This window comes from Camelus bactrianus, chromosome 34, assembly GCF_048773025.1.
Source record: "Camelus bactrianus isolate YW-2024 breed Bactrian camel chromosome 34, ASM4877302v1, whole genome shotgun sequence".
Taxonomy (NCBI): Eukaryota; Metazoa; Chordata; class Mammalia; order Artiodactyla; family Camelidae; genus Camelus; species Camelus bactrianus.
In genome coordinates, this window is record NC_133572.1 from 14,550,161 (window position 1) to 14,575,502 (window position 25,342).

A 25,342-nucleotide genomic window follows, 5' to 3' on the forward strand; every position below is an offset into this window, starting at 1 on the left:
TCAACATTTGGCTTAAAAAGTTGAAGGGAGACTCCAGAGGTTAATGCCAGAAAGTTAAACAATGAAATAAAATATCCATTCTTCTAAATTAGATACCACTCAGGTGAAAATGATAGTTCTTAAGAATCTCACAAATCAAAATATAGAAATTTTTCTGTACAACCACAGAATGAAATTCAATTCCAAAGCACAGAAACCCAGCCCCAATGGTAGTGTCAGGCTTGGGAAAAGATGAAGGGTGCTTCGGGCTGCAGGTGTTTTTAGTGTGTTAGACAGCTGCATACTTGAAGGGTGTCTTTTGACTTGATGGCGAAGCTGTGTGAAGAGACGCAGTCTAACAGGGCTTTCTAGAATGTCCCACTTTAAGATTTCAACCCTTAGTTCTCAATTCAAAGTCAACTTCAGGAAGTGGGGTTATTTATACAGAAAGCAAAATTATTGTTCATACTTTTGCTCTTTTCGTAAGAAAACTAATGATTAAAACTCCATAAGAAGAATTGTGAAAAGAAACACAGTATAATAGGTAAAGAGCACATTTGCTGTTTTTATTGGTGCCTTGCATGGCAGTAATACTGAAAAAAGAGAATGCAAAAACAAAAAACAAAAAACAAACAAACAAAAAACAGGTTGGTGGCAACCCACATCTTTTTTTTTAAGAGTACATAAACTCCTGTTTTATTTTTATTGTGGCATGAATGATAACATAAAACCAAAAACATGAAAATATACAACTTATATTACACTATGTGTTATGAACAAAATATAAATCTATAACTCTATGTTATATTTACATAATTATTTATTTTATTAAATTTCAAGTGAGATGGTAGGTTGCACATACTTTGTTTTAAGCTCCAGGCATTTGATTGTCTTTTTTTTTTCTACTTTTTTCCCATTTTTACTCATAAAATCCAAACTGTTAGAAGGACTAAGAGCTTTAGAGCCAGTGGAGCTATATAAATACTGTTTTAGTGAACCAGTGACAGAAACACTGGGGAGGACAGGAATCAGTCAGTAGAAAAAACATCATCTTCAACCTGGGAAACTGATAGTTACAGGAAACTTTAAAATTAAATACTGTAAAAGCCTGTCTAAACGAAACCCTATGCCCTATAAGACAAAAGAGATCTCTGAACCACTTTAAGTGGGCTTCAAATTTTTCCTTGCAGACCCCATTTTTATTTTACTATTAACTTGATAGACAAATATTTTATAAACCTGTTTGTAAATATACAATTGTTTATTACAATTCAAATAATTTACCCAATGGAATGAATAAGAACGTAACTGCTTCTGATGTTTTAAATGTGGTATGAGAGGTTTCTTTTGGGAACAGTAACATCTTCTGGCTTAAGAAAATATCTGAAATCGGACCATGAAAGAGTTAAAGATAAAATTTTTAAATGAATTAAAGGTAAAAAGTCTACTCCAAAATCAAACCTATGAAATAGGTTCATCAAAGAAATTCTTTCCTATTTGTCCCTTCTAAGAGGATTTGGTTTCAATAATGATTATGTTCTTTGGGAGGGATTTTATACATGGTTAACTCTTAGCTGCAGATGCCAAATAAATGTTAAACATTGACTTGACTAATTTAGGTACAAGTGTACTGAAGAACGGTTTTGCATTTGATTCAATTGTGGTAACGAGCCAAATTATTAGTGACTTATAAGTGTGTAACTTTAACCTATTCTCTCCAGTGATGCTTAGATTCGTATTAAAACATGACTACTTTTAGAGGAACTGATTTCAATAACCATTAAAAAAACCCCCAGAATTCTGGCAAGATTATCCCTCAGTACTGGGTTGAGCCCGTGTGTGTGTGTGTGTGTGTGTGTGTGTGTGTGTGTGTGTGTGTGTGTGTCTGTGTGTGTGTGTGTGAGAGAGAGAGAGAGAGAAAGAAAACGTGAAATGCGAGTAGGAACGGGGGTGGGGAGGGAGAATTTACGTTCATTCTAGTTTGATCTTACTCTCCTTTCCTCTCCCTTATCTTTTTTTGTCATCATGGGGCACCAAAAAAGAATACAAGGTTTTAGGATCCTTTACAAAAGGTATAAACCAATCAAATGCCAAAAAGGCAATGTGCTAACCCAGTTAGGTTACCATTCATAGCACCTTTTATCAAATGACTTCAAAGTACTTTAAACATTAATATGATTCTTTTTGTTTGTTTTCTTTTAGGGAAAATTAAGGCAAAGAAATTGTGGCAGTCCGAGAAATTAGCTATCAGAACAAGAAAACATAATGCAGGGCTATGGATCTGCTGTCTGTTTCAGTCCATGCACAGCTTTGTCTCTCTGATAGAAACCTAACTAAATAAAATTAAAACTAACTTCTGAATTTCGTAGGTAAAGGTCACCATGAACAATTTTTACGTTCCCCTTCAAGTAAAACAAAATAAGAAACAAACAAAAAAAGACCAAACAGAAGTGTTTTGTCAATTCACGGGTAAGTGCGTTAGAACTGGTTTCAGCCATGAACGCCCTCAGTGGCATCTACCTGGAGCTAAAACAAAGTATTCTTGTAGCCCAAAGCCATGAAATGAAAACGAAGCGTCCTTATAACGTGGTGTAAGGTAAGTATCCAGCAAACGTGAGGGGTGAACCCACATGAGTCAGAAAGCATTTAACAAAGACAGAACAAAGTTTTAAAAATCTGTTTTCACATTGTACATAATAACGATATAAAAACAAGTGTCTATTTTTTTTAATCCAGAGTGCTTAAAAACAAAACAAACAAAAACAAAAAGAAATTGGCTCTAGATAACTGTGGCAATTAAATAACTAAAATGAGTGATGAGAGCATAAGTTAATTAAGACTGAACACGACCCTCCTATCAATTCAGTCGTTACGTATTAAACATCAGAACCTGACATTGTTGGGGCCAAATTTTTAAAAAGGAGAAGACTTATGGAAGGAGACGTGAAATTGTGTGAGTGAACATATGTGTATGTGTGCGTGTGTGTGTATATATATGTATATATATATATATACATATATGTTGGAGATGAAAATTTGTTTTAAATACCTAACAACTTATTGGCTGCACTTCCAAATCAGAGCAGAATAAAATAGAAAGGGAGAAATAAATTATACATAACTTACTAATCTGGGAACAGCTGACCATTATTATTATTATTACTATTATTATTATTATTATTTTATCATCATCATCATTATTACAACACTAGCAAAAAGAGGCAGATCAAATGAAAATACAGTCATCAGAAACAAACAGAAAAACAAACAAAACAAAATCTCTGACATGCAGGTTATGATCAGCTCCTCCAAGCAAAACCCCAGAGCAAGTCTTTTGAGAGAGAGAAAAATAAAAAAGAATTTTTTTCTTCTTTCTATGTAAAAAAAAGAAAAATCAAACTTTAGGGTCAGGTTTGGGGGATGGGATAGGAAAATGATGACTGGAGTGAAAACCATAGCACATCCAAGCCACTGGTGGGAGTATTTACTGTCTGATGCTTCAGCAAAGACCATGGTGACTGACTTTAAGTGATTTTGCATCTACCTGTATGAGCCCTACAACTGCCCTGGCACTCGGCTGGCAAAATCTAAGTCCCATCACCATCAGCTGTGGCTCTCGGCACATACTCTGCTGGAATCAACCAAGCAGACGTCAGCGGATTCATCTTACAGCAAGAGTAGAGTAGTGGCAAAGATTGCTGGGCTTGGCCAGGCTCCATCTTGTTGGGGTGCAATGACTTTTGATCAAATCCTGCTTTTTATAGCATGAGATGCATATGGCCCACAATTCTGAAACGTAAATGGCCTCCACCTCATTTCATGGAGAGATGAAAAATACCTTGTAAAGATCATCGGTTCCATTTCCTGTTCAGGAAAGGATGGAATGTTGAAGAAACAAGCTAATTCTATGTTTCTGGAAAATGGGCAGATATATTCAAGGAAAACAAGGATTGTTTTGCTCGAAGTTATCAACAGGAAAAACAAACAGAAATCATTAAGAAGCAAACGTTAGTGGAACCAACTGACCAGGGAGAAGGGACATCTGGGAGCAGACTGATGGCAGCGTCCGTGTTACTCATGCACCCATTACACAGGGCCACCTGATTCATCCAATCGTCATCATAGCAGAGGTTTAAAGATATAATTTCTGAGCCCTGTAGTCATTAAGCTGTCACTTGAAGTGCAAAGTCAAGGTCAAGGCTGCTTCCAGACCAGTCACTTGGGGGGATGTGGGCTTTCATCCCCAGATGTGGGTTTAACTCGCAATGGTCCACTGTTATTCCTATTAGTACCATAATCACACACATACATACACACAAAAATCCAAGATCAGAAAATATTTTTTTCTCTAAATTTCTTAATGTCTCTCTTTCTCTCTCTCTTTTTCACCTGAGAACAGCACCTACAGTTTCCATTAAAAAAAAAAAAGTCAAATCTCACCAGCTGCTGGTATTTCAGGTTTTTCAAGGGATTGTCTAAGATATAACACTGTCCTAATTTAAGAAGGAACAGGGAAAAGGAAAGGGAAGAAAATCAACTGGGTCAACACTTCAGTACAAATTTGGCACTTGCTCAAAGATGTAGTGTGGTGTGCAATAGACAAAGTCCTCTAAAGAAAATGATTGCTTACTTTGCGGTGGATAGCAAGGAAGTTAAAAACAGGCTCTTTTTCCCTCTTTCCCCCCCATGCACAGACTTCCATCTTTAAAGTATAGAGATGGAGAAAGTGGAGAGAAGTAAAGAGAAATTCATCATCTTTCTTTTTTTTTTTCTGTCAGGTGCATTACCAAAAAAAAAAAAAAAAAAAAAAAAAAAAAGGAAAGGAAGGAAAGGAAAAAACCCAGAACCCCCCCCAAAACAAAACAAAACTTATTTCTTTTTAAAAATTGTAGCACAAAACAACAAAACACATTCACAAGCCACTTGTTGGCACTGTGTACCTGAGTGAGAATTTCTAGAACATTGTAGAACAAACAGCCATAAAGTTTATTAAAAAAAAAAGTTGACGGGTAAGACTTCAGTGCTTGGATGTAGCAGCTGAATTACTGGCATTATTTTACCCATAGCTTATTTCAATCTCTTGTTGTTGATATTGTTGTTTGCTTGTTGTATTTTTATTTCCTTTCCAAGCCTTTTGAGGCTAAGGTCTATTAGTCAGCTGATGTCCCAACTATTTAAGACTAACAGTTAAAGTAACAGTCAGTGTATGAGAAAGTTAATGTGCTTGGCCACTGGTAAGGATGAACCAGCTAGGGCTTCTTTAAGTCCTAAGGTCACAACCATCTTTCGACCCTTATCAGTTGGCTTGTCCTGCAATATGGTTTTCACTGTCACTCCCATAATCTACATCGGGATCATCCTCTTCCTCATCGTACTCATCATAAATCTCTCCGTTGATGTCCTCAGCCTGTATCTCTTCTTTGATATGTGGCTCCTCTCCTTTCACACCGTAAGTGCTCTGGATGACAGGCATCCCAGGCTCCGGGCTGCTCGACACGCTTGAGTGCTCAGAGGGCAGGTGAGGGGAGGGCATCCCGGCCATGGCGATGGCTCCAGGGTACACAACTCCAGCGGTGGCGATGGGGATCTGTGCTTGTTGCCTGTCAGAGAGGAAACCATGGGTGAGCGGACAGTTGGGTGCACGTCTGGCTGCATAACTAATTTGCTCTGCTTGTTCAACTCCAAGGTAGTGGGTTTCACCTGACATTTTCAAAACTGGATCCTCCTTTGACCCCAATGCCTTACTTCAATGCAGTGCTTTGTAAAGTACAAGGCCTTTGCGTGGGTTACCCATTGATTCTTAAAATGATTCTGTGTTGTTACCAATCTATTGTATGAAAAGAAACTGAGGTGCAGAAAGATAAAGCAGATGAACTCAAGTCCTTGACCCCAAGTTAAGGGTCACTTCACTGTGACACATCAAAACAGCTTTTAAAAAGAACTGAATCTAAAGATTCAATTTTAATGGAAAGCTCCTAAAGTATTAGAACTTCCCAAGTGAAACTTGACTGCCTAAAACTCACTGAAACTGAGTAATATCACCTCTTCCTTGAAATAAGTTTTGGTGGGGCGAGGAAGTAGGGCCAGCCTCACGGGTGAACCACCCCTGCAGTTGTACAGACCCCGGGGCTTAGAAAGACCTTACACTTGATTTAAAGTTCTGTTGTCACAATCTTGAAATTCTTGGAAACTCTGTAACAAAGACCCCACGTTTTCGTTTTACCCTGGGCTCTACAAATTCCGTGGCTGGTCTGAGGGGGAAGGGATTAATAGAAGATGTCCATTTATGCTTCTTTCATTCATTCATGTTTACTGTTTCCCCAAGGAGTGCTGGATTTTGCGCTCAGCATTGAGAAGAGTCATGCACTGGGATGTAAATCACAGATCCTTTGGACAGAGCAAGGGATACTTTCAGGGGAATGGAGGGGACAGGGCAGACTGGAAAAGGCTTTTTTCTAAGGTATCCTCTGGCCATTTTCAGAACAGTGTTTATTATTCTAAGAAGCTCCCAGGATGGATCTATCTATCTTATCTATCTATCGATCGATCGATCGACAAAATTCTGCAGAAGCAACGTGGCTGCAGGTCGCGCCTTAAGCAGCAGGGAAAGACACAGTGAGAGAGGCACCTGTAATTCAGAAGGAAACTTCCCCATTCACAACGCTGCGCCCTAAACAGAACCCCTACTGTGTGTAATCTTCTAAGGCCACACATGTGCCTTGAGAGCCCAGAGTCCCCTCGATATTCAGAAACAAGTGCTTCTTGCTTCTGGAATCACTTTTATGTTGTATTGTCTCAACATAACTAAGTTCTTAGGGGCTGTGGAACTTATCACTGGGCAATCCTGCAAGTCAGGAAAAGCAGCAAGGAAAAGAACCAGGAAGACTCCTTAAGTGTCTAACAGCAAACTTCAAGATTGTTTCCTTCCAGATGTTTTATTTTCAAACCAGCCATGAGCAAAGCTCACGTTGGAGCCACTGTTCTAGGAGCGTGGAGTGGATTCACCTGGAAGTGTTCTTTCTCGGGACTATATGGGGGGGGGGGTTAGTCTCTGTAAATACAGTGCTCAAGTTCTTTCTCAAAATGCTGCTGCGCAACTGAGCAAACACGTTTCACATCCCGCTAAGTGTAACAGGAAGTGCTCCCGAAGGGCGCGCGGCCGCCGGCCGTACCCAACGTTGAAGTACTGCCGCATCTCCTGCCGCCGGTTCCGCATGATGGCCTTGTACTCGCCGATGCGCAGCTTCTTGCCGTCCACGAGGCACGTGCGCTTGGGCCGCGGCTTGTACTTGTAGTCCGGGTACTTCTCCAGGTGCTGCTTGCTGAGACGGGCTTGCTCCTCATAATATGGCTGTTTCTCTAGGTTTGTCATAGCTTTCCAGCGAGATCCTAGGGGGAAGAGAAGGTTAGCGTTCCCATTTGCCCAGCAGCTGAGGAGCCTAAAGAAAAAAAATAGAACTGAGAACGTGAACATCTCAAGTGAAAACGCTGGCCAAATCCCAGAAATACATAAAAAGAGTATGATTCATGAGCTCTGACATGGGAGGTGAGATCCCACCAGCGCAGAGGTGTTGGTGGCCGTGTCTGCAAAGAAACTGTGTACCCAGAGACAAAACACTGAGCAATATTTTTTTCTGTCTTGAATGAACAATTTAGCCAAACTTGTACATTATGTACTGAGAAGTTCACAGATGATATAATGGAGATACCTTTCATTTCTACATTAGACCATGGTGTAACCCAACTGTGAACTAAAGAGTGATGCACAAACTTTTAACATATTTTGAATCTGAGGGGAACTGTCTAGTTACTGAGTATTTTTATATGGGGGTACATTACTTACTACAAATATCTCTTACATGTATTACATATAATTCTCATTCTCCACCAAATGTTTAAGGATCCTTACATGATTACAGTTAAAAATTCATTTCATTAAAATTTTAATTATAAAAAGCATATTAATGAACATGCACTGGGTAACGACTGTGTGTTAGATCCTGTGCTAAAAACTTTACGTAAGTTGTTTCATTTTTACTTTTCACCATAACCTTATAACACAGCAATTATTTTCCAGTGATAAAACTGAAGTTCAAATAGATGAAGTAACTTACCCAAGGTCACACAACTATTAAATTGTAGATCAGTGACTCAAACTCAGGTTTGATGGAAGTGGAAGTGTGGTACCATGTATGTCCCTATAGCCCTGCCCCCACCTACTACATATGACCCAGCAGAGGTCAAAACTTACAATAAGAAGTGTGTGTTCAGCAGTATTTTTCCCTTGTAAATCACCTGCAGTCATCTGTTAAAATGTCACTTCCTGTGCTGTAGTATGCATTACTGATGTTAACCCAAATTGGTTTTCCCTTTCTTTTCACATTTAATTCTGGTTTGGATTCAACTACGATGGTGAGAAACAACTGTTTGAATCTTAATTAGAATAGTTTATGCTAGTTTTCAATATAGATATGATTTAAAGTTTTGATTCTATCATATGGCTATGTGTAGGGGGTAATAGAAGTAGTAATAATGTTTATTTTCCACTAAGCATGTGAGGAAAATCCATTCGCAGATGAAATGTGTTTATCTGCAAGTAATCAGCTCAACTCTAGCCAGATCCACAAAGACCAAAATCACTGGAATGAGGAGATCCCTGCCAAAGACGTCCTAGCACTGCTGCCTCTACCTGCCTTCCAAAGTCACCTGAGCAAGCTCTTCAGCCTTCCGCATGAGCTCATTGCTCAGCCTTAACTCCGAATCTCAAATGCAAACCAGCTTACTGGTGAACAGCGCTTTCCTACAGATGCAGAGAATTGCTCAATACTGGCAGTTATATCTGTTAAAGGAACGCGAAGAGCATCTCTTCCCTTAGAACTGTTTCCTATTGGAACAGATGTTGGCTGGGGTGGCGGGGGGGGGGGGTATCTCCACGTAGGTGTCACAAAGATTTATAAACAGATTTTTTTTCCAATCTAGACAGCCAATATGATGTTATTATATTAACAACAGAAACTTAGGTTACAGTTGAAATAATAGAGTCGATTTTTCTATTCCTTTCTCAAACTTGTATTTCAATGCTGTGTCCAACATTGAGTCAGCTGGTCGGGCCGTATCATTTGTACAATCTCACACTCCTTACTGCCCAACATCATTCTCCAGAGGTACCCGAAAAATCATTATGTTGTTCTCAGGGCCAATATAAACACAGGTAAAGCTATAATAGTGTTGAATTGGATCAATTCTTCTTGTGGAGTTTCTTATAGGTATGTATTTCAGAATTCTGGATCTCATAATAGGGAGTGGAAAAGAAACAACTTGCTGAATTATTACAGAAATTGAACAGTGGATCAAGAATGGTTGACTTAAGTTCACTGGCTCTTTTTATCACCACAGAGAACAAAGAAACTAGCATTCTTAGCTAGTATAGGAGCTGCCAAAGAGTCTTCCCTAAGTCCAACTTTTCTATAAGCTCAAAAAAGAATATGTTTCTCTAAGTAAAAAGGATGTTTTTGCCTCATAGTAGCCTGCTTGGAATGTAAGAGCTATTTTTAGATTTCCTACTATGTGCATGATGCTGCATTAACTACTGGATATGCAGGGGTGAATTCTTATGGTTCTTATTTCTTTGGAGCTCTTATGCCAGTGGAGAAGAAATTTATTAAATAGCTAAGTACAAAATATATTATTTTAATTATAATGTGCAAAGTACGGGAAGGTATGAGGACATATGATAAGGAGGTGGGACCAGTCTTCAGTAGGTCAGGAAGGCATTGCTGCAAAGAGGACTCCTCTAGGGCTGGGAAAGAGAAGAGCATCTCACAGAGGAAAAGTAGAATGGTCCAGGCCTCGCAGTGCTAAGGGGGCCTGGAGGAACTTAAGGAAAGTTGTTCTGGCTAAAATGCACAGGAGAAAAGGATGATAAAAGATGTGTAAATTCTCAAATAAGTTGGCTTCTAACTCTGGCATGAATTGGAATCAAAATATTTTGATACTGGATAATATAATTTCTCTGGAAGTATCCCTGAATTCTATGCTACATTTTAAAATATGGTCATATCAGACATACACTGTACATCACTACACTTCAATTTAAAAATATGATATTATAAAATAAATACATAAATAAAAAATGGTTTTTTAAAAAATATGGTCATATCATTGTTACACGTCTGTTCAAAATTAAGAATTAAGGTACCATTTTGACCCAGTTAATACTTAAGCTACTTACTCCATTTTATGACAGAGCAGAACAGTGGTTTGATTTGGTGGCAAACAGTTTACTTTTTTTATTAATAACTTTTGAAGGGTAACCCCTTCACCAAATGACAGGTGTGGTTTTGGTTTTAATGGCTCTGCAGGTACAACCACCGTCTGTAACTGTGATGTAAAGCCCTGAAAGACACTAAATGAGAATGGCAGGACAGTGCTTTAGGTGTCTCCAGAAGAGGTGAAAACATCTCCTCGATTTGGGTGTGGCTGGTTGCTCACCCTGGACCACGTACAGGGAGTAAGTTCCCTGTTCTGTTCAAAGGACTGGGCTTCTACAATAAAAAAAAGAGTGAAGTATACATTTAGGTGCTTCTCCTGATGATGAAACGGAAGATTCAGTCAAAAAGATGCGATGTTCAAAATAAGAAAAAAAAATTGGTCTTGGAAGTGCTCTTTTCCTTTCTAAATCTGGCAATACAATAAAAATGGAGAGTTTGAGCTGAGCAACAGTGTCATCTCCACGGGGTCTGTAATGAATTTGCACATTTTCCTCCAACTACTGTATATCTAATCAGAAAAAGATGTCCCCCATCCCCTGATCTAGCGCCAAACAGTAAAAGGTGATTCCTTATGTTAACAATTTCAGCAGAATGGCTTATTAAAACCAGATTTTAGGGTATTATAAAATGCTTAGAAGCCCTTTAAAATGTCAACTAGGATCCCCAGAGACCACGTAAAATGTCAGCCCAGCTCAGGCGCCTGTTTTAAGCAGAATGAATTAGCGGCGTGCTGTCGGAGGCTGTTATCCAAAACAATCAGGAAAAAGGAAAACATCAAGCTTTCTTTGTACTTTTATATGAAATGAGCCATTTAGAATGATCTTGCGGGTATTTGAAGATCACTCATTTATTTGAAGCTATGACTAAATACTGAGGCCCGGAACACCTCAGTGGGCTTTTTCCCTGCTATATCTTTAATTAATACAATTTCACTGGAAAATCTTAATTAAATTAGGCAGCATTCTCTTTCATGTAGCCTATTATGATACAATCATATGATCATTCTAATATTCTCTCCTTCAAACCAGAAAGACATTCTTTTAGTCCTCTTTTTCCATGAAGGCTTTTGCTCTATTTCCTAAAATACTTCATGTAATCAAACAGATACTTCTCTTATACTTAGGATGGAGTTTTAATCAGTGATTATTATTATTTTTTTTAGAATTCAGACACATAAATTGAATGATTTAAAGACAGGTTAAACAATCTTAACTTTTAGTTTGTTTTTTTAAAATTTATTTTGACATTTGGGGACTTCTAATTTGAGAACAACTAACATTAAAATATGAAATAAGTTTATGATACTGAAAACATGGGTAACTAAAAGTAAAAATTAAAAAATGCATATTTGACATCTTCTGTGTCTTGACAATCTAAACTGGTTTTCAGTGGTAATACTAGGACAGCCCACCCCCACCCAGACAACACGCTGAATTCTATAGTCTGCAAAGAAAAAGAATAAATACGGTCAATACCAATGTTGGTTTATAGGAAAAGAATATTTTTCCTACTCTTAGTACAAATATTTTTAGATTTTTAAAGAAGAGAAAATATTACAACAACTAGTATAGAAACACACAGCTAAATTAGCTACAGAACTTGGGCATAATTTCTTGAAGAACATGGACTGCTTCATCATCAGAAGAAAATGCTCAGTGATGGCGCTTACTGCTTAGATAAGCAGAAAACACGAGCTGTCGGGCTTCCAAACCCCATGTCTTTCAACAAATGCAGAAAACAGAACCGTACCTTTCCTTCATACTTCACTTGGCCCTCAATACTTTTCTTACCCAGTATCTTGCTGATGTTGGAGTTGTGCATGTCAGGAAAGGCTTGAAGGATTTTCCTTCGTTCATCTTTAGCCCACACCATGAAGGCATTCATTGGACGCTTTATGTGGGGTTCGTTGCTACCACGCCCCCTGGATTCTCTGTAAATTCTTGATTCTGAGACTCCAGCACTTCCTAAAAACAGGCAACATGGCTTCACATTAGTGTCAACACTTCTGGCAATTCTCTTCTTTTGTGATTTGTTCTCAGTCTAAGATACCTGAAGACAAAAAGTACATTTGATACTGGTACTTCCAGTTCTTGGGGCACATGCCTGCTTAGGACGTTTCTGTGATAAGCCTTGTGGTGGCAAATGTTTTATTTATATTTTTTAATCCATTTCTAATATATTTTTCCTTTCTTTCAATGGACTATGGACTGTTTCACCACTTACTTTCAAGAGGACACCAGGAACTTGAGTATGTGATCTTTGATGCAAACTGGAAAGAGAACAGTTGGATTGATCCATAGGTATACCGCTGCTGTTGAAATATTAAATAAGTCAAAGAGCTCACAAAATTGTGAAGCACCAATCTGTTCAGCAGAATGGACAACAGATAAGGATGTGTCTCTGCTATCTAAAGACTGTTAGGACATAGCCTACTCATGCCCTTTTCTCTCTCTGAGGTTGTATAAATAAAAAACACTGCTAAATAAATGTTTGAGGTCAAAACACAATATAGATATTTCCTGTAATATGTTTGGCTTTTCTTTGAAATTATGTGCTAATAACTGCATGAAATATGCTGATAAAGCAGTGACAGTCTGGTCCCTGAAAGATGTTTGAAAATGGCAGAAAAAGAACAAATGAATAGTTACATTACTATGGCTTCTTAGGAAGTGCACAGTCACATATTTAAGGTGAAAAATAATATAATGAATTCATTCCCCTTAGTTTTCTCCCTGACATCTGAGTTATCCAAAGAGACCCACTGATAGTCACATTCCATTCAGCAAGACTCAGGGTGATGAAATGCAAGCAAGAGTCACATGGATCCTGTGGGAGCCGCAGTCACTCCTCCAGGCTTTATCTGACTTTGTACATTGGATTCAGCAGATTAAACTGCTTCCAGAGATACTTGAATTTAAGCACAGCAGATAAGGAGAAACAGAATAAAATGTAGAACTCTGACACCAAGTTGTCCAGGGTTTTCATTTCAGAAGATGAGAGAGATATACTTCTGTAGTGTGTAAAAATGTAAAATATTTTTGGGGTTTGGGGCTTATATAATCAATAAAAGCACTGCTTTTCTTCCTCCATACTCCTTTTCCTTTCTTAATTTGAAGGAATAGAAATTAACCCAAATTACCCAGACTTGAAGACCCTGTAGCAGCAAACAAAAAACACAGCATATTAGGAGCTTCTCATTATTTCCCTTTCAATAATATGCTCTTTGGTCTGACAAAGATTAGAAAATATTTTGCATACAAGCATGACTGAATTTAACAAATAACAGCAACAGAAGTGTTGATGTTTTAATGCTGATTACCATGGGTATATTTTATCATGCTAATACAACTTAAAATTTATGAAATGTGTTATTACCAGTAATTGTCTTTTTATTGACAAAAATGAGTGCTAATATATGGTGACATCTTTCTAAAATGGGTTTGTAACTAGCAAATGATCATTTGCACATCTGTCTTTCCTTGTTCTTACACCTTACAGCAACAGAAGCAATAAAATGAACATTATGTGACTTCATCAAAGCTAAACAAGCTCTTTGTATGTAAGATAAACTTAGGCCAGCTTTAAATTAGCCTAAGCAAAGCAGAAAATAGAAGGAAATGTTTGGATATAATGGGCTAGAAGAACACAGATTTCGCTTGGATATCCAATTCAGTAAAACTTGGTCTCGATAGAATTACCGGGTTACATGCTCAAGTCTGGCTAGTCCCTTGGCTAGCTCAGAACTGGACTTAAAAGCAGAGTTGGCCCCAGGCACAGAGTAGACAGGTGTGTATTTTGGGGGATTCACAGAAGTCCATCTGTCCTAAAGTATGCTTCTCACTGGTGTGCCCTCGTGCAGGCTTTGCTGTATGCAGGGAGCTTCTGCCATAGTAACAAAGTTGAGGGCTGTGCTCTTAAGATGCGTGCATGTCACCTGACACTGGAATGAGGTCCCCTCGTTAGGACTCAGCATAAGAGGACTCGCACCTCCTTTTTCCCTCTTTGCTATGCTATTCGAATTAGAGCATCTATTTTTCCTGTTGTCCTTGTGGATGCTTAGAATGTTCGGAGATGCTGCAGACGACTGCAGTCTCGAGGCACAGGAGGGAAGCATGCGGCTGCACAGCTGGAGTCCCAGACGGGGTGCAGAGGGAAGGCAGGGCACCGGACTGCATGGCACATGGGATAAGAGGGAAGGGCTCCCAAGTGCAAGAAACCATCCTGAAAATGTCCTCTGAGCCATGTGCTCTCGTCCAGATTTGACAATGAAAACTTAAAGCTGAGCTTACAGGGACACATTTCTGAAAGGTTTGTTTCAGGTGTGAAAAACAGGGCAGAGAAAGATGGGGAAGATGGTGACTGAGAGCATTTGCTTTAGAACCACGTGATCTTGAATCCAAGACCTGCCTTTGGCACTTACGGCCCGGAAGTCTTGGGAAAAAATAACTCCAAATTCCTAAGGGCCAATCTCTTTCTCAGTAATAGTACTTACTCATCTCACAGGTTGTGCTGGGGAGTAATGAGGTGATTTATGCAAAGCACCCGGCAGAGTGCTTGGCACAGGGGAACCCCCCAGTCCATGTGAGCTCTTATTGTAATAATCGGGTATGAGGTGGCTGTCTTGTATGTTGTTTTTATTACTTTTAATTGGCACTAAATAGACACTTCTGCATGCTATAGGAATATATGCCAAAAATTTCACAAACCATCAGAATCTCCACTCATATTGAAATCCATCATGGCATGGCTAAATTTTCCTTCTTCGTTCTGTTTAACTGCCAGTTGCTGAGTCAGACTCTCCAGTGTTGTTTTTTCCTTTAAAAAAGAAATTTATAATGAGGACTCAATCTGGAAATTGTAATTATTCAAAGACATTTTTTTTCCCCTGGGCCGCATATAATAAATACATTCGCTTCTGGAAGGGGTGAGATGTCGATTTATTCACCTTTGCACGTTCAGCCCATGATACTGAGGTAATTGAAGCAAATGATCAGTAGGAGTTTTGAAGGAACTTAGAAGCCCCTATATGGTCTTGGCATTTGGCTTTGATAAGCCTGAAGGAGGTATGCTGGGATTCTTGGAGACAACCTTCCCAAATCACAAAATGTGCATAGAAATTTCATGGAAGCAACCTGTTTTTACAACATTTGGAAGGCCTGCTTTATTTTTAGCCAGACAGTAAAAGTATAGAAGTGGCATGGGGCCCAGAGAAAGTCTTCCAATAGTCAGGTGACCAAATGATAGAACCATAATTCGCAGTAGTGCCCTCTTGTTGCCATCTCCCTACATGCCATCTGCATTCCTCATGCAAGGGTAATGAAGACGTTTAAATATTCATTGCTAATTGCTTGTCAAGTCTCTGTACATTCAATGTGAGTGCCTGCTACTTGGACTACAATTTGATTTGGATTGCTAAGCCAAAATATTGAGTTGGCGAATTATTTGAGATACAAATATACCAAAATTAGATCTGCAAAGACATCAAGTCATTTGAAAGCATGCAGTGCATGATTTGAATTCATGCATGGAGAACATGGCACTACAAACCAAATTATTTTCAAGAAAAATCTAATGCTTAATCTAAACCCCATGAGATTTTAAACTACTTTCAAATTAAGTAATTGGGTAATTTTAAGAACAGAAAAGCATACAGTAAAAGGTTTACAACTTTCTTTAGCACTCCCCATCATTGCCCTGAGGATGATGTGGTTCCAAACAGCTTTAAGGAAAGCACCTATTGGATTTCATAAAATTTGCTCATGTTTCTTTATAATTATGCACCTCATTTTTGAAGGGACACAGTCATGAATCACACAAGTGAACCACAGTAATTGTGGAGTAGCTATTAACACAATAAAATGTTCACAGAAAATAATCAACTATTTAAGATAGTATCACAGGTAAAGGGCCCAACAAACGTTCCCACCAAGAGCCAAGAGGGCATGGAAATTCCTCATAGAGTAAGTATAGACTTTATCTCTACAAAACTCTCCGACAGTGTTACAATTGTACACACGTGATGAAAAAGTCACTTAATTTAGTTGCCCTGGAACCCACGTCTCTGTTCATCAAAGTCTAAACATGATTTAATGGAAAAAATATTTTAAAGCTGTCAGTCACTATAAAATAAAGTAAGGAAACTGGAAACAAAATACTTTACATCAACTTTAGTTCTATAGGATTATGTAGTACTAAAGTTGAAAGAAATGATATATTTAAAAATGTAGACCCTCACTCAATTTGTTTTATGTATTAAATTGTATTTTCAGTTGCTTTCTATGTTCTGAATTTCTTTTGCCGAGAGAGTCTGCTATATATATTCAGCTGAGCCCAGAAGCACCACAGACACCAGCTTAACAGGCTCTCTTTATAGTAAATGTAGCTGTTGAAATAGAAGACAGTTACATTAAAAAAAAAACCCACATTCCATCAACATGATCTGATAGTCCACGGGTCAATGAAGACTTTACTGTCCTGGGGGAAGGCACCCAGCACAGACAGTCTCTCAGGTTCCGATTTAACAGCGGACAGGACAATAGTGCTACATATTTTCTAGGGTTTTCCATTTTGAAGTAAAGTCTTTCGAGGAGAAAAAAACAAAATGAAGGCCATTGGAGTAGAAAACAAATGAAATGTTAAATGTCTCTGAAGGTTCTGAGCTCAGCTGTATGGATCCTGTGCCATCCTACAAGAAGCTAAAACTAGCAAACGACGAGCTGGAAAGTCACAAGTAGTTTTGTTGTTGCTGTTGTTGTTGTTGTTGTTGTTGTTGTTGTTGTTTTACAATAAGTAACCTCAAATCAGCTACCTCTAAAGCACATAGTATAATAAGATGGTTCAATTAGTTATCCAAAAGTGGAATTTACGCTACTTCTTAAGAGGATGTCAGTGGAAGACAGCGGGAGTAAACACAGTAAGCTGCCCTTCTTTTGTGACCTTTTGCATAGTCATTTAGGCTAATTCTCAGACGTGTGAACAGGGAAAATGAGAGGTGACTGTAGGAACTGGAGAATGCACGGTGTGCCTTTAATTAAGACACTTTACAACAGCACGTAAATCAAAGTGGTAACATTGCCACAATTTCCGAACACTGGCTGATGATAAATTCTGAACACATAATGGAATCGCAGTGAGGGGATATATCGTAAAACTCAAATGTTATATGGTAAATACATGGTATATACAAATATTGTGCTTATGTGGTAAACCATTAGCTGTATAATTCCATATGAAAACTGATCCCATAGTAAAAAGGCTCATATTAAGTTCTTATGTACAGAGGTAGACACAGATCTATGTGGGATTAGGATTCTAGATAATATACTGAACCACCAAAACAATGAGTTGGCTTTAAGAATAGTTCTCAGAAGTTTAAATTGGAATCTACTCAGGCGTACAGGAGGAGAATCAGCCAAGCGTTACAAAGCACAAACGCTGATACACTGGAGACCCCTCGCACCCTACTTCTTCTAAGCCCGCCCAGCCCTGGCTGTCATCCTCCCCAAAGGGCCCCCTATGCCCTACCACGTCTAAAACAAGACCATTTGTGGTTCTGCACCCTGGGTCGAATATTTCCCTTTCCAAAGCCTCTTTTCAAATGTGCGAATATTACTGAAAAGGCAATACTTTCATTTTCAGAGTTCTTATCATTAAATTAATCCTTTCTAAACAGAGGCAGCTGAAACAAAATGAGAGCAAAAAAATATCAGGTGGGGAGGTGGTAAATGGGAAGATGTTGAAAATAAGAAACACCAAAGAAATTGAGCTTGTGGAAACAGAAAAAATCTTGGGCACAAGTGACAATTTTTTACCAAACGTATACACTCTTAGTTCCAACTGATCAAAAGCACATTAGTCAAGAATTTGTACAAAAAAAGACCCCCTCCCCAGGCCCCCAGTTTAAGGTCAGTGTTCTTGAGCACAAACCCAGTACGGCACCTACACTTGACCGTGTCCCAAAGCAGGACTGAAACTTCCAAGGTTCACCCGTCTTCTCTCCTCTACTTTTTTTTTTTTTCTATTTAGAAATGAAAAAAACAAAATACACATTTAAAGAAATATTGGCCAAAATTCTGAACTGCTCTGAGGAACATCAAAGAGTGCAAACAGATTAATCACTACAAAGTAACCAAAATGAAATAGTCCTGAGGATTTATAAATAAGGACCAAACAAGATGATCTGTATGCTTTCTCTCTTGGGGAAAAAAAAAAAAAACCCCAAACTAGCTATTGGATAACAACCAGAATTCCCTGAGTCCCAGCTGGCTAACCAGGTCTTACACAATTCTGCAGGTTTACTAAGATCAAGGGGAAACACTGGGTAAAGTCTGTTTTTATTTGAAAATTTTTGTGATCCTATGCAGACTTGAACAAACACTCAAGTGAACTGTATCTCATCTACAGAAGACAAGAAAGTTTTAGACAATATAATTTCTTGGGGTCAAGTGAGTAACTCTAGAACTCAACATTCAAAGAACTATTATTAATGTGTTAATATTCACTTAGGGAATTTGGCAACTGGTCTTGGGCTCTGTGGCTTATCCAATGACGTGTGTAATGAAAAACAGCATGTGTATTGTTCGCACATGACACCAGGCGGTGGTGGGAATCAACAAGGAGAGCTCAGAAATATCTAAAGAGATGTGGGTACTTAGCTGATTAGAAGTGGTCAGTAAAACCTGTGCTTTCTGCTCTGAATGGCACAAGACCACAGAGATTAATGGGAAAAGGACATACCTGAAAATACAGAAAATAAGGGCTTTGGGATCAGGAATGTGACATTTTAACCAAACTCTGCCATACATATTAGGTATATTAACCTCCAATCAATTAACCTCCCTGAGTTTCAGAATCCTGACTTGTAAACTGGGGTTTAAATATATGATAGCTTCTCATTAATTTAAACAATGAAAAGGATGCCTTTATTATGAGGGGAAAACGTAAATGGAGGAAATAGAAAAGATAAAAATTCTTTCCAATATACAAGAATCACAGGAATAATTAGTTCAGATATGAGTATTAAGTATCCTACTGTGGTTATGAGCCTTTATGGTCCATGGCCAAGTAGTGGACAAATATGCATTAAAAAGGAGAATGTTGGTAACAATTCTAAAATTGTTGAGATTTTTTTCTTTCCTCTTGTCCATCATCTCTGACGATGTATTTAATCTTTTTAAATTTTCCATTCAATGCTCAAGCATGATGGTTTACAGCGCCATGTTTAGTACAAATTTAAATTGAAAAGTTCTCCTAGTCTATTACTTTACCTTCTACGGAAAACAACTAAAACGTCACTGTGTTCATAAAGACTCAGATGCACATCCTTTGTTAATATTTCATAGAGCAGTCAAAACAAACAAAAATTGTACTTCATAGAAAGTAGGTATTTCCTTAGTTATCGAAGCCTAAGTCAAACAGCGCACGAGTAGATGGTTCCTCTATCACTTCTTGAAAATGGGATTCATGTAAGTGATGAGCTTTGCTCCCTTCCAGACACACATACACAGAGAGAGAGATGAGCTGCGGATTAGCTGTCATAATGGACACCCCTGAAATGAAGCTCACAAAGCTGTAAAACTCATAAAAAGCACATCCATGAAATGACAGAATAGAGTGTGACTGTCAAATGTTGACTCACTTACAGTCACACCCCTCCTGGCTGCACTTTTTTATGATCTCCTTCTATACTAATGACACGGGAAGAAGAAAGAAACAAAAGAGGTTTTTAACCCTCCAATTATGTGAACCTCACAGACCACCAAAGAAGATGAAAGATTATTTATAATGTCGTAAGATTGATCAGTTGGAGATTTTTTTTTTCATCAGCAAAGTAAAGCAAATTATAAAGAAACAAGGGCTGTGTCTAAGACCCCCCTCAACCTCTCGGTTTCACCCCCATTTACCAAGATGGCCATTTTGTTAAAAATAAGCACCCACCCACATAATCTAACAACACACATGGTAGAGAAAGCTTTCTTGTAAATTGTTTATAAATTACACACAAATACACACAAACACACACAAACACACACAAACACACACAAACAACACCCTCAAAAATGCAAGCTAAAGAAGTCTTTTACTAATTTTATTCTGATCAAATGTGAATCTGTCCATTAGGGTATTTGCAGACACTCTGGTACGCCGAAGTCTAGTACGCCTTAGGAGTATTTCCCATTCATTTTCTCCATCGGAGAATCGTATGGATCTGTGAGCTCACAGGTTGGAAAGGTCCATAAACACCCTTTGGTCTAGTTATCTATTTTAAAAAGCCTTATCTGATCCTATTTTTTTCCCCTTCTAAATTCAGAGATTCCCCTAATGGTGAAAATAATGAATTTAGAACCCATAACTTTGTTTCACAATCTTATTTCCTTTTGTGAATGTTGGTAGCCAGCTTCATGAAATGTTCCTTGAAGTGCAATTCTTGCTAAATTTCATAGAAACTTAGTTTCATCAGGCAATCTGATCAAAGTGAAATGTATTGGAAGATCAAGTTTTCTTAAGAAGTATTATGTGACTGAAGATAGATGGAATTGTTTCAAAGGAAACACACAGCTTCTATGAATTCAAGTCTTACTTTGGATGAAAAACTTCCCAAGATAGGAAAATGACTTCTGGATAAAAATTGATGAATCTCTGTGATTTTTTTTTTTAAAGAATTGATTTTAAAGTGGGAGAAATATTAGAAAGATGATAAATTCTGATTTTCATGAATGAAAAGAGAATTTGACCTGAGCCCTTAATGTATGCTCCAGAAAAGACAGAGCTGGTTGTTGAAGGATCAGCTGAGAGCACCAAGTAGAGGATGTGGTAACAAGAAGCAGCTAGTGTGGATTCATTAAGAAAAATCTATGTTGTAATGGTCTAGTTTCTTTTCCTGCAAAAATTGGAATGCAGACCAGGGGAGCTTGACGGCCATAATGCTTCGGACTTCATTCAACTTTGGGTTATGCTCCTATCAATATCCTCATTGTCCTAATGGAGAAATTGCACAGGACCTTGGAAGAGAGAGTTGAAGAGGAGACCAACAATCTGTCTTTAAGTGTCTTAAGAACCTCTAATGTTTAAAAAGGATCAAGCCTCATTATTTGTGAAAAAGAGATAGAATTTAGCCATATGTTGTCAAGAGACAGAACACTGACCAATGGCTGTAAGTCATCAGGTGAAAGCTAATGAATCCCTGAAGGAAGAGCTATCTAAAAGAGCTGCCTCCCCACTGAGTGGGCTATCTCAGGATGCAAAAGGTTCCCCTTCCTGGAGGTTTTCAGGTATTGGCCCCATGACTACCTGCCTGGCAATTCAATGTCAGATGGCAGGCTGAATTAAAGGCCCTCTTCATTTTGTCTCAGTTCTATGTCCCACTTGACTGGAGTCCCTCCAGCAAAACTAAATATTCTGACAAATGTGTGAAACTATACATGTTTCTCTATCCAGGATGATAATGTCCTCCGGAGTCGTTAATTATGCTCCAAAATGTAAAGGACTCCATTTGTAATTGAGAAGTCTATAATAATTTTCTTAAATTCAAGGAAGATCTTTCCAATTATGAAACAAAACCCAAGAAATAATGATTCTTGAAATATATTTGTGAAAAGATTGTCCAATAACAATCAGAATTATAGATATAGGGACATTGTGAAACACACAGTTACAGGACCAAATTCAACACTACTGCCACGGAGAGGGAGAAGTCACTGAGGTCTGGGGTGTAATGCACAGAACAGCCACTCAAAGGAGTCTGCAGAAAACACACCATTCACAAAGAAGGTACATGTGAGTGATATCGTGGTAAAATACTGGCCCTTGCTTACTTGTCACAGTGGTGCTTATGGCGTGTACCTGTGGAAGAGGGAAGGAAGAAGAGGGAAAAACTAAAAACCTGTGTTTTCAGATGTCTGTATATATGTTCAGCATTTAGCCAAAGTCTAGAAACGAAAAAAGACTTTGTTATTTCACACCAGGGCAGAGGTAGGTCCTGTGCACACCAAGTCAAATCAGAGGGCTTAATGTGAGAAAAATAGGAGGCCAACAAAGAAAAATAACAGAATTCACAACCCACACAGGATGTCCGATAGGTGGGAGGGCGGCACAGATGTAAACACAAAACTGGATGTTGTCTGATGACAACTGTTCTATAAACCATGGCGAACTCAGCTGCTGAGCTACAGGACTGTACGGAATTATTTTTCAGTCTAAGTTTTCCTTTCCATGGAATAAAAGCTATAAAACCGCCTGCATTCGTATGAATGGAGCCTCAGTAGCCAGTAGTTGCCTCAGTTAAATAAATGTAATTGGACTATTTTAAGGAGAAATGGTTTGGTTCAGAAACGCTGGACCTGACTAGCAGAAACAGGAAGACCAGGGGTATAGTTCACTTTTCAATTATCCGTGGTAGTTTTAAGGCAAAAAAATTTAGATTAGAATAGACATTTAAAATCTCATCTTAATGAACAGCTAAAACTTCACATGTTTTATGAGAGCTGCTGTGAGAAGCTAAGTAAATAAGACTGAACATATTCTTTCTGTTTTCTAGCTCATTCTCTAGTGAAGGGGCTGGGTTGGGGTGAGGAGAGGGAGACCGAGGCAGGGGCAGAAACAGGGAAAATAATGGGAAAAGGGTTACACAAACTGTGGAGATGCTGACTGATTAAAGGAGATTTCTGTGATAAACCCTCAAAAATGTACATTACTTACTATGTATTACTTAACATACGACCAACTCTGGGGTACAAGTTAATCAAACAGGCACTGGTTACTTTAACTTCTTTAAGTGTGGTCCTTTAGAAAAGAGACTGAAATTGGAGCCAGAAGACTTTGGTTTAGAAACTGACCCACCACTTGAATTCCTGTAACAATCTCACGTCTCAAGTTGTATTTATTTTTAAAATGAAGATATGAATACTATTTTGCTTATATTACAAGACTGACATTTGATGTAAAAGCACTTTGAAAAGGTAAGATACAAAATAAGGATCAATAGCTGTTATTACTCCTATGACGCATAAGCCAGCCTTTCCCATTCGTAAAAGAGGAAGGTTCAATGAGGTTCTTTGAAGCAAATGCTAAATTCAGGACATTTTCCTCATAATTTTAATCCATATTGTTAAAGTCACCTGCAGTAAATGACACTGGAGAATACAACATACCTACTAAATATGAGAGGGTAACTGAAAAACAAATGTCCCTTTGACTCCTTCATTGCCTCCATGTTTACCTGTCTTGAAGACAGCCATCTGACCTTGGCGTTGAGGCAGGGAACAAGGGGAGAGGGAAGGAAAGACCATTCTTACTAGACTAGGGTTTTAAAAATCGCACTTCTGCTCCAACAACAAAAGTGATTCTTGTTTTACTTATAGAAACTTTGAAAAAAATCTGAAGTGTGGGACATACATGTAAATGTACAGCACCATCACCTTGGCATAGTCATGGTTTTATTCTTCTAGCCTGTTATCTACGCTCCATGGAAATGTGCTTTAAAAATATCTAGATCGTTCTCCACACGGTGTTTTCAAACTTGCTCTCTTCAGAAGTACTATTGTGAGCATATCCTTATATCTTTAGATGAATAGACAATTTCAATCATCGGAGAGGCCTGTGGGTGTCTTATCTGAAAGCTCAATTTGGCATGCCCTGTGTGTCTCATTTTATTGGACCATCCTGCACTAACCCCTCCACCAGAATGATGTAAAGAACACAAGACTCTCTGTTTGAAAACATGCACAGCTTTTCAAGGCTAGAAAATTAAGCCATAAAAAGTTTACTGGGGAAAAAAAAAAACCTTTAAAAAGCTCCTTAAAAACTCACACCATAATTGCTCCCCACCAAGCGTGGGCACTTGCTAGCTGTAAGTAGTGGCACTGTGACAAGTGTAGCAAAGCTGAAAGCAGGCTATACTAAGAGAAAGAAAAAGTCTTCCACTGGCCATCTGTGAAAATAAGGCATGTGGCCATTAAATGCAGAGGCTGTAAATATACACAAACTCCATGAAGCAAATGGCAAAAAAGGACTAAACTTCAAGCTCAAACAAATCAAAATGTTTAATGCATAGTTACCACTGCTGGACGAAAACAGCTCTGATCTTTGCAGTCTGCAAACTCGGCATGTATTTCAATTAAATACCCCCAAAAAGAAAAGAAAGAAAAAGAAAGAAATGAAAAGACACAGAAGAAAACCATCTGGAACAAAAGGCTATAGACAGCCTATACTCAATTTCTAGAAACAAACAGCCCCTTTAACTTGCACCAGCCTGTCGAGAATGTCGATTGGAATTATTGAAAGGCTGACATACAGAGTGATGGATGGGTGATGACATAATACCTATTTGCCTTTTTGTCGTGGTCTTTGAAAACTGGCTGCTCTGTGCTGATAATATTCACTAAGGGGCTTTCCTCGCCCCTCCTGTCCCATAAGAAGTGTTCCCTAGCTAAGACACTCAGAATTAAGAAGGTTGTATGAATGAAAAACAAAGGAAAAGAAAACCTAAGGAGCAAATGCCAACTTGCACATAAGAAGCTGGTCTAGATTTTCTAATAATCAGTTGCCTAGAAAGCAGTTCTCCGTCCATTGTATATACATTTTCGGAGTACAGAGACTCCAGGAATAAAAAGGCAAATACTCAACTTCAGATTTTGTGTATCTTTTCATTAAAGTCACGAAATAAATAATTACATGTAAATGTAGAGATTAAAAAATATTATATATTCCTTTTTATAGAGAGAAAATCTTAATCATTTGTGTTATTTTAATTTGTTCCTAGGTAAATTCTAACCAAAGGATTTAAAAGTCTGGGGACACACACAGCACCCCTAGAAAAAGCTCCTGTTTTGTCACACTGTGGCAATGATCTAACTCCTTTCCTCCTGAATGATCTACCTAACATGCCTTCCTCCTTCACGGAGTTTTTCCTCTAACCACTGAAATGTCTAGGTCTGGTCTGACTTCTCTAATTCATTTTAGCGAACAGCAACAACTACAAAGCCATCCATAAATCATTAATTAATTGTAGTATCTGCCACTGAATGCAAAGGTCTGAGTTCCTTCACATTCACTTTCTCAAAGCAAACCTGTAATTCACAATTCCTCACATGCCT

The 25,342-nt window shown here is 38.3% G+C and overlaps 1 protein-coding gene across 15 annotated transcripts in view; it reads right to left on the reverse strand.

Moving 5' to 3' along the window:
* Positions 1–517: 517 nt before the first annotated feature.
* SOX5 (SRY-box transcription factor 5) overlaps positions 518–25,342 on the reverse strand; it is a 903,293-nt gene continuing 878,468 nt past the window's right edge. For all 15 annotated transcript variants that reach the window (XM_074357827.1, XM_074357830.1, XM_074357824.1 and 12 more), the window contains 4 exons: positions 14,957–15,065; positions 12,041–12,214; positions 7,152–7,368; positions 518–5,579 (listed from right to left, as the gene is read on the reverse strand). In XM_074357827.1, the coding sequence (XP_074213928.1) occupies positions 5,276–5,579; positions 7,152–7,368; positions 12,041–12,214; positions 14,957–15,065 (804 nt within the window). In that variant the 3' untranslated portion in view covers positions 518–5,275. The remainder of the gene's footprint in view (positions 5,580–7,151; positions 7,369–12,040; positions 12,215–14,956; positions 15,066–25,342) is intronic.